Here is a 9,750-nt window from a genome sequence, read left to right as displayed (position 1 = left end):
ATGGGGAACCGGCGGCAGCTTGATCGCGATGACCAGATTACCAGTTAAGAGTCCGAGGGCACATTCTTTCATAGGGGACCTCCTCCACTTCCCATGTGCAAGAGAAAAAGAAGCGGAAAATGTCAACCGACGGAAGTGGCACCAATAAAAGACAAGCTCGACCCCGGTTGGTTGAAGGGCATGGCTTGCTGTTCGTAAGCGAAAAGCGATGGTTCGATCGTTCCACGAGATTTAAAAAATCGGTGCCCGCCAACATACGATCCCCGATTTAAGGTTTCCCCCCCATCTACTTCTGTCACTTTGCAAGTTCAGAGGCAGTATCCATCGGCTTTTCAAGGCTTGAGATGATCACTCATCAGCTGAGACTTGTAGAATGGGATGATTTCAAAATTTTGTAAGAATGTTCGTCTTTGTTTCCTACAGACGCGGTCCAGGATATATAGATACTATGTGCAGAGTGGCCAAAATAGCAAGGTATGTAGATCGCCCAGGGTAAATAATCCAATCGTCACATCGTTGTCCATGCCCGCCGTTAAACGCCCGCGCATTAAAAAAGCAAAAAGCCGAGAAAGAAGCAAACCTCAAGTCCCCAAACACCAACTTCAAGATGACAAGCCAGAGTCCTTGCCCCGACTTCCGGTGCCAGTGCCCGTACCGCGGTGAACGAGTTCGGATCCATCCTCTTCGTCCTCATCGTCTAGATCCAAATCTTCATCGTCGTATTCTTCAACTTCCCCATCTTCGAGCTCATCCTCCATGAGCTGGTCAAAGTCGTCGTCATCGGCCTCGCTCTCACTCTCGCTTTCGTCCTCCTCGAAGCCTAGCACGCCGAGGATGGGCACTTCCACCTTGCGGTACTGACTCCTAATCATGTTGTCGGCCATCTCAAATAGCTTGGTGTCTTTGTCCGGTGGGACCTCCTTGTCCATGGAGAAGTGGGCTTCCTCTTGGTCAGCGATGTCATCGAGCCCCGGGATGTGCGGTGATGACATGCCCTCGGGCACATTCATGACCCAGCGCCGTACTCCTTCGCCCTTTGTAACGCGGGACCGGGTGCTCTGCGCCCTCAAGCCGGTGCGGAACTGCTTCTTTTGCCTCCGGCGTCTTCGCTGAATCCGATCGCGGATGTACCAAGCCACCACCAGCATGGCTGCCTGCATCATCTCTTGACACTTTTGCCTGTGCATGTTGGCCCAAGCCTGGCATCTTTGCTGCTGCGCGTTGGAGATAGCCTGGCAACGTTGCTGGTAATAGGCGGCGATACGCGAAACCATGGCGACATATCGGGGATCCATGGACGGCTGGTTCGGGTCTGCATTCGCACTAGGAATCGACGTCGGCTTTGGAGGGGCCATGGACGGGTTGTTTAATGGTGATTGCTCCTTCTTCATTGTGACATGATCATTGGTGATGTTGGCCTCGGCGGCCTTGCGTTTCAGCTGAGCAGACAGGGGAAGTGCAGGTTTCCGGAAGGAGAGATGCTCGGGCGGAGGTGTGACGGGAGCTAAAGGGTTGAAGTTGATTGTAGGTAGATGCGCCGCCATAAAGGGTGGTTGTGATGTGAGCAGCGTTGCTCGATCGGGGAACGTGGTGTAGTTGGTTTGGTGTTATTGTGGTTCAAGTTGTAAGTGCACCGGGACGTGTAAGCGGGTTCGCTCTGTTGTCGATCGAAGACACGTTCGTAACAGCAACGAGGGGATGGAGTCTAATATCCGAAATACTAGACAAGTCGTAGGATAAGGTATTCGGTAGTGATAGATAACAGATTGAGGTGAGTCCGGGAGGATCGAGGACCAGGAAGGAGTCGTGGATGTTGGGAGCGGCGGGAGTAATAGTAGTGGTTGTGGTGGGCGGTGGTAGTAGTAGTAGTGTTGGCAGCAGATGAGACGGATAAGGGTGTGGGATGGATGGGATCCGCTGAAGACAGATAGACAGGCGAGGTAGACGTATCAAACCAAGTGTTCGGTAGGAAATGAGGGGTGACTGGTTGGAAACGGGGGGCACTGAAAAAGAGATATATACCTACAAGGCGATATTTCAAATGCAAAGGGCGACATGACGGCGCATGTTGCCATGTTTGGGCCAAGGGTCTGATGATAAATTTGGAGAGTGAGCGGGAATGGGCTGAGAAGGAGTCGAAATCGGTCGATACCGAATGGCAACCGCGCCGTACTTTTGGGGCCAGGCCCGGTACGTACCCCACGTACCTCGATGCTGTAGGGCGGGCGCCCCAGGTACTTTCACCGACTTGTTGCAACTCCGCTTACAACGGCCATCCCGTGAGCCACGGGTGGGTCCTCTTTTCTTTCTCTCTCTCGAAGGTGCTCCTTCTTCTGTCCGTCGCACTTTCCATCCATCAAGCGGACATAGGGATTAGGGGATTGTGCTTTCCTTACGGCCATTTACCGGTCAAGCACATTACCTTCCTGTAAAGTAAGGTACCTGCTTACCAAGGTGCCTAAGGTAAAGGGAGGTAAGGGCGGTCAAGCTGTTCTGTCCCTTCCGTAACAAGCGATGTATCCGGTGCAGGTGAGGTAAGCAGTGGGTGGCATTATTGTGCTTACACGTCGTCGCAACTCTCCGGGCCCAACCTAACCTCATTACACCTCACCTCGATAGCCAGCCTGGGTGAAGTGGGTGGACTCTCATCCAGGCATCATCCAGTCGCCTGGTATGAGTGTGGCATGCTACGATCCGAACCATCCATTTCCCCATAATCCCATGTTGCACTGTCCCATCGTCTGCCTTGCGTCCACATGCGTGCACATCCGACGATGTCTTCTCCAGATAGCCTCCAGCAGCCGCTGCCAGACCAAGCTACCCCATCATCACCCATGCCGTCTTAGTAGCCACACTCGCACAACATCAACGCAACTTGCGCTTTTTAACTCCATCTTTTGTTCACATCGGCTCTCTCCCCCTTACCAAACCCCCTTTGCAGCCCCGCGCGCCGCGGATCGGGTCCTGGCCTGCGGATTCTGTTCTCCATCCATCGTTAATGCCAAAACACAACAGCCCATGTCTATCCATCGTAACCGGACATTCCCATGCCGCCGCTGCCATGTGTCTAGGCCCAGACACCGCCAGCACACAGTACACACAAGAAGTTGTCAAGCTAGGAAGGCAACGCAAAGCTACCTGGAAGGGGCAAGAAACGCAGGGTATTGCCGCACAATGGAGATTGGGTGTTCTGGGGCGGCGGCAACCTCTGCCCGTCTGCCCATCTTTGATTGTCTCCAGCCCACCCTCATCCGCCTTCCTGCAAGCAGTCCCAGGCTCATAGGTTAAGTTCCCCCTAAAGACCCAAAAGACCCGAAATGGCCAAGGTGATGGATCCAGCTGTCCGTTGATCCCAATGGCCGGTGAGCCACGATATGGCCATGACCGCTGCGTATGATGCGACCCCCGCCCTGTCAATCTCAACATGACGGTGTTATCATTCGACCATCGCCCGCAGAGCAATGCACTATGGCATCAGCCTCACCACCAACAGAGAGTTCGCTCCCTCTCAGTGGTTGTCCAGGCGCTGTTGGCGTGTCAGGCACTGTGTTTTTGCGCCCGAAATTCTGATCATTTCATTCACCTCCTTGCTGCAACGAGGCAACCACGCTGCCGGATCGTTCCGCAACTCTGGCCCAAGACTACCCGAACCTTCCATCCAAAACGACCCAGGGCTTGAGATCTTCACCCTCGAGACGAGTGTACTGGAAAGAAATACAGTCATCCATTACAGGAGCGCACTGTTACCCACACACCATGATCCATTGAATCTCCCTATCTTGGCCAACATGTTGTTGTAATTGTGGCCCTTTCAACTCCAACGGGCCTCCACGCTTGTCCCTGCTACGTACGACCTGTCCAACAGAATGACGCTAGACGAAACAGAGTCTCGTAAGACGATGATGCACACCAGGCAGGTACCCGTAAAAAAGAACCAACGTGCCTACCCAAACGCAACACCCTACAGCAAACGCAATCTTTGATCGTCATTGATGCTATCCTTTCTTGGCTTTTTCGCGCTCACAGCAACTGCGATCTTGACGCATCCCTCCCTTTCGCCGCGAATCTTGCTTACAAGACTGGCTCTATCTGTCTCGATGGGCCAAACAGGACCTTACTTCTGCGGGTACAGGACCCCTAATTCCGATATTGTCTCCTTCTCCATTAACCCCGTTTCTTCTCCGCTTGGCAACTCCATTCTTGTTTGGTCCTGCATCCGGTTGGCGAAGCTTCCGCAATGATTACGTTACCACTGCAATAGACTGGCTTTATCCAGATCACAGGGAATCCGCAGGCATTCGTTATCGCCCGCAGTCCGATTGCCTCCCGTCCATTGTGTAATTGTGTTGGTGTAAGCAGGCCCCCGCCGTCACATCTCCGACGACACAGAGGGCCTCGTTTAACTCATTATCGCCGATAGCCTTCAGGAACATGTCATGCCATTTCCACCCCGGTCTGTACGTATGCCATGCTACCTTACCTCAACTTAAGGCACTTCAACGCGGTGCGAACCACAAACCCGGACACCTGGACCATGTGCCCCACACAGCAGTTCACAGCGACCGGCTTGCCAGGCCCGTCTGCAAAGAATCCTCCCAATGGGAACCAATCGATTCGGGCGGATTCAAGCTACCGTCCCGAAAAATCTCGCGATAATTCACGTCCGCGCTGCCGCTCGCATGATTTCCATTCAGCCCATTCTAACCCCGGTTTCCATCTATCTTTTACCCGAATCATTATCTCATCATTCGACTGTAACCTCCGCTTGCCGTCACAGCACCACACTACATTCCTAAGCTCCCTTGCGCATGTACCTACACTGACTAACCCAACCAACCAACAAGACCGAAGAAAAAAACTTGGATCGACATCGCGTCCAAACAGCTCACATTCATGATATGCTCACATGTTACCCCGACCACTCACCACACTCGCCTGTCATGATCTGGTTACCCCGTTACTGACTACTGCCCGATCTTGTTCTGTCTCCGCACATCACCTCCGCCTGCGCCGCTGCGATGGAGTGACTCGCGGCTCCAGCTTCGGCCGAGAATTTGGAGTTTATGGACTGCCGGGCGGGAGGAGCTGGCACTTGTCCGTCTTTGCCAGGGGCAAGAAGACAAAGTCCAAAGTGAAGCTGGATGATCTACCCCAGGGCGTTTTGCCGCTGGATCCCCGCCCCGTGCAAGATGAGGGCCCGACCTATCCAACCGTGGTGCTGCAAGCGCGCCGCAACATGCAAAAATTCGACAACTGCGTGCTCTTGACGCGTGTCGGCGGTTTCTATGAGCTGTACTTTGAGCACGCCGAGGAGTTCGGCCCCCTCTTGAACCTCAAGGTTGCTCAGAAAAAGACGAGTGCCGGTCCGGTTTCCATGGTAAATTAGTTCTCCTCTCGTGTACCAGAAAAACGTGTGTTGTTAGTCTCGTGTTCTTTGGTTCTGATATGTGATGGTTACTAGGCCGGCTTTCCCTTCTTTCAGCTGGATCGGTTCCTCAAGATGCTGGTCCAGGATCTGAATCGCTATGTCGCCATTGCTGAGGAGTTTCCCAATAATGCGTCCGAGAAGGTCAAGTCCGGTGGCCTGTTGCATGATCGGAGAGTTGCTCGTGTCATCACGCCAGGAACCTTGATTGATGAGAACTTCATGGATCCCTACGCCAATAACTACGTGCTGGCTATCCATGCGACGACAGCCCAGTCCGGGGGAGGGGTAGACGAGACAGGAGCCCCAGACTCGTCCCATTCAGCCACTGACCGGAGCCTGACTCCGGCAACTGGTGACTCTGCCGCACCACCACCGCTACCCCTGGGCCTTGCCTGGCTAGACCTGTCCACCGGCCAGTTCTATACGCAGACCACCGATCTGTCGGCTCTATCTTCGATCTTGTCGAGGATATGCCCCAAAGAAGTCGTGCTTGACAGCGAGATCCAGGCCCAGACCGACCATGGCCTGTCACCCATCCTCGCAGAGGACCGTCATCTGGTCACGTACAGTCCCCTCGGCGACATCAGGCGTCTTTCTGATTGGACCTTTATGCTGGAGAGCGAAATCCCTCAGGCCACGCACGATGCCTTCACCGAACGCGAGGTAACGGCCGGCAGTCTCCTGCTGCATTACGTCAAGGAGAGGCTGCTAGGGCTGAGCATGAAGCTGCAGCCGCCGACGCGACACGAGAACATGCAAATCATGGGCATCGACAAGAACAGTGTGCGCTCACTCGAGATTAAACAGACGATCCGGGACGGCAACTTTCGCGGCAGCCTTCTCCACGCTATCAGACGGACGGCCACCAAGAGCGGCGCCCGGCTCCTCAATGACTGGCTCAGCGCGCCGTCCACGTCGCTCGACACCATCAAGCTCAGGCAAGACCTGGTCGCCCGCTTCATCGAGGAGCCGGACCTGCGCGACGCTGTGGTCCTGCTGCTCCGCCGCAGCCACGACTCCCAGCGACTCGTGCAGAAGTTCGCTCTCGGCAGAGGAGACCCGGACGACCTGGTGGCCCTGGCGAACACGATCCATGCCACCAACAGTATCCATCAGCTGTTGGCGGAAGCAGCCGACGAGACAAAGTGCCTCGCGCACATGACGGCCCGCCTGAACCTCAAGGGGCCCCTGAGTCTCGCGCGCCGTATCAAGGATGCCATCGACGAGGAGGGCATCGTCCACCAGCATGAGATCGAGGCTAGCGAGGCGGGGCAGATGATGGCCCTCGCCCAGGAAATCGTCAGTAACGAAGGCACAGAAGATGACGCAGCTGCCCTCCCCAAGGGAGCCTCCGCCGCCGCGGCCAAGAAGAAGCGCCCCACCTCGGTCCGGGAGGCCTACGCCGATGACAACGAGACGTGGATCATGAAACCCGAAGCCAGCGCTGTCCTACGCCGGCTACACGCCGACCTAGCAGCCCTCCACGCTGAGAAGGAGTCCCTCACGGAGACGCTCCGAGACCGCCACGGCGCCGCCTCCCTGACCCTCCGCTGGTCCCCGGCCCTCGGCCACTTCTGCCACATCAGGGGCAAGGACGCCGCCCGCGCCTCCACCAGCATCAGGGCCTTGAGCTCCAGCAAGTCGACGAGCTCCTTCCACGACCCGGAGTGGACGCGGCTCGGCCACCAGCTCGAGCACGCCCGGCACAGCATCCGCACCGAGGAGCAGCGCGTCTTCCACGCCCTCCGCGCCGCCGTCGTGCTGAACCTCGTCAAGCTGCGTCGCAACGCCGCCGTCCTCGACGAGCTCGACATCGCCACCTCCTTTGCCAAGCTCGCCGTCGAGCAGGGCCTCACCCGGCCCATCGTCAACAACTCCACCGGCCACACCATCATCGGCGGTCGGCATCCCACCGTCGAGGGCGGACTCCACGAGCAAGGGCGCACCTTTGTCCGCAATGATTGTCTAGTAGGAGGCGGCTCCGGCTCCGGCCCCCAAGGGGCGAAGCTCTGGCTCATCACGGGGCCCAACATGGCAGGCAAAAGCACATTTCTCCGCCAAAACGCCCTCATCACAATCCTCGCGCAGGTGGGCTGCTACGTGCCGGCCGATTACGCCGAGATAGGCGTCGTCGACGCTCTTTTCAGCCGGGTCGGTTCCGCGGACAACCTCTACCGGGACCAGAGCACCTTCATGGTGGAGATGATGGAGACGGCGCACATTTTGCGTAACGCGACGCCGCGGTCCTTTGTCATCATGGACGAGATTGGTCGCGGCACGACGCCCGAGGACGGCACGGCGGTCGCGTACGCCTGTCTGCATCATCTGGTGACCGTCAACCAGTGTCGGACGCTGTTCGCCACGCACTTTCACCGCGTTGCCGACTTGGCGGTGCGGGATGGGTTGGGCGGCGGCGAGGGTGATGGTGAGCGGGCACGGGTGGAGATGTATTGTACGGATGTGGACGAGGATGAGGACGGCGGGTTCGTCTACGTTCATAAGCTGGTCAAGGGCATCAACAGGCAGAGTCACGCACTGAAGGTTGCAAGATTGGCCAATCTGCCTCAAGCGGCTGTAGGCATCGCGAAAAAGGTTCTTGGTATTTGAAAAGCTAAGGCTGAGTAAGAGATGGTGGTCATCACGTTTGGCGGCATGGGAAAAGGCGGGATAAGGTCACTGTACGATATGGGCGGTGTATAGTAAAACCTGTACACTTTTGTATGTTAGCCATGATACCCAAGTGGAAGCGAGGCTGAAAAGTAAAGATAATGATTGAAGTTGCTCTCTCATACGGAAATTGTGTGTGACATCAAGTAGATCAGGGTTAAAAAGCTCTTGAACATTTAAATAATCATAGGAAGCGAGGGGGAAGTTGTAGAAAGAAGAGAAAAAGCAAGTACTAACCTTTGAGAGACGGAGAAGTGAATGCTCACGAGCAGAGTCACATCACCAAGAGTCAAGAGCGGATTGTTTTTGCCGTCAAATGCGATGTGCTTGATTGACCGGCAACCCATCTATACAGCGATCAAGATCAACGTATCTTCGTAAACCCATTCGTAGCCCAGATAGTAGCCGTAACATCACCGATTTCCCGTCAAATTTAGTCGCTAGAAAGGATGTTAGCAATGGCGAAACGCGCAGAAGGGTTGGGTGAACATACAAGAGACCGCCGAAGCCGCCATCCTCATCGGACTCCTCCTCCTTCTCCTCCTCCTTCTCCTCAGCCTTGGTCTCGGCAGCGCCGCCGGAAGCAGCACCGGCAGCGGGAGCGGCAGCGGCGTAAGCGTCGGGGTTGGCGATACGGTCCTTGAGCTGCTCGATCTCGGGCCAGGAGATGTCGGTCTCGATGGCGACAGCGAGAACCTTCTTGTATCCGTTGAAGAAAGAGTGGATGACGGAGGGAAGGGTGGGGAAGTTGATGGCCAGGGAGACGGCGGCGATGGCAGTGACAGCGCCGGCGAAGGTCTTGAGGAGCTGCTCCTCGGAGATGTCGAGGACATCAGCGGGGAAGCAGTTGCCCTGGTCGTAGACCTGAGCGATACCCATGCCGTAGGTGAAGGGGGAGATGTTCAGCATGTTGAGGAGGGTGGCCTCGGAGGGGCCGACCTTGGTGTTGGCCTCGACGAGCTTCAGGTCGGACACAATTTCAATGGTACCACGGGCAATCTTGGTGGGGACACCGAGAGCCTGGAAGAAAGAGGTCTTACCGGGCTCCATACCGGTGTTGCCGGCGGGAACCCAGACATCGGCGGGAGCGAGAGCACCGGCACGGGCAGGGGCGGCGACCTTGTTGGCGAGAATCTTGTCACGGACGTCCTTGAGCTCGCCGTTGGTGAAGACGAAACCGACGTTACCCTTGACGAAGGGAAGGAGACGCTCGTACTCGGGGGAGTCGGGGATGAAGGTCTTGAGGGCACGGCGAACCTAGATTTCACACTTTGGTTAGCAAACGCGTTCTTCCAAGGTCGGCGATGCGCGATTGAGCCTCGCGCCGTAATAAAACGTACCATGGTGTTCTTTCCCATCAGGACGACACCCTCACCACGGAGGGACTGTCTGATCTCGTGCATCTGCTGAGAGCTGACATTGTCGACGGTGACGATGAAGATGGACTTGTACTCCTCGAGCAAGCCCTTGAGCTTGTCGAAGTAGCCGGCCTTGTTCGCAGTTTTGCCCCCCATATCTTCTTATTTACGAAGGCAGGTTGTTTAAGGGCAAAAGAAATTTTGGGTATTGGTTGGTGATGGGAATTTGGGTATCAAAAGTTGATGTTGCAAAAGGCAAAAAAAAAGCTGTCCCCAGAATTTGCGCTTTTTGCTTCA

At 55.8% G+C, this 9,750-nt stretch overlaps 3 protein-coding genes across 3 annotated transcripts; 2 read left to right on the top strand and 1 right to left on the bottom strand.

Annotated features, from left to right (window-relative positions):
• Positions 1-365: 365 nt before the first annotated feature.
• Positions 366-2,333, bottom strand: HER10_EVM0003050 (uncharacterized protein). The gene has a single exon (XM_035472737.1). The coding sequence runs from the start codon at positions 1,542-1,544 to the stop codon at positions 603-605; it is 942 nt and encodes a 313-aa protein (XP_035334768.1). The 5' UTR covers positions 1,545-2,333; the 3' UTR covers positions 366-602.
• Positions 2,334-4,001: 1,668 nt separating this feature from the next.
• Positions 4,002-8,217, top strand: HER10_EVM0012392 (MutS domain V). The gene is made up of 2 exons (XM_035481788.1): positions 4,002-5,377; positions 5,462-8,217. Exons 1-2 carry the CDS (start codon positions 4,907-4,909, stop codon positions 8,033-8,035), a joined length of 3,045 nt encoding a protein of 1,014 aa, XP_035335447.1. The 5' UTR covers positions 4,002-4,906; the 3' UTR covers positions 8,036-8,217.
• A 776-nt stretch (positions 8,218-8,993) lies between these two features.
• On the top strand, positions 8,994-9,505 carry HER10_EVM0007258 (60S acidic ribosomal protein P0; the record flags this gene model as incomplete). Its single annotated transcript, XM_035476817.1, has 2 exons — positions 8,994-9,332; positions 9,413-9,505. 2 exons carry the CDS (start codon positions 8,994-8,996, stop codon positions 9,503-9,505), a joined length of 432 nt encoding a protein of 143 aa, XP_035335076.1.
• Positions 9,506-9,750: the final 245 nt, after the last annotated feature.

The sequence above is a fragment of the Colletotrichum scovillei genome (assembly GCF_011075155.1).
Source record: "Colletotrichum scovillei strain TJNH1 chromosome Unknown Contig00004, whole genome shotgun sequence".
In the NCBI taxonomy this organism is placed as follows: Eukaryota; Fungi; Ascomycota; class Sordariomycetes; order Glomerellales; family Glomerellaceae; genus Colletotrichum; species Colletotrichum scovillei.
The sequence above is the reverse complement of the archived record's forward strand: the minus strand, read 5'-3'. Positions and strand labels throughout refer to the sequence as shown.

Excerpts from the sequence above, each read along its gene's own strand:
- HER10_EVM0003050 (XM_035472737.1), bottom strand. The coding sequence starts at position 1,544 with ATGGCGGCGCATCTACCTACAATCAACTTCAACCCTTTAGCTCCCGTC.
- HER10_EVM0012392 (XM_035481788.1), top strand. The coding sequence starts at position 4,907 with ATGTTACCCCGACCACTCACCACACTCGCCTGTCATGATCTGGTTACC. Across the intron at positions 5,378-5,461 it reads GTGCCGGTCCGGTTTCCATG|GCCGGCTTTCCCTTCTTTCA; the intron begins GTAAATTAGTTC and ends GATGGTTACTAG.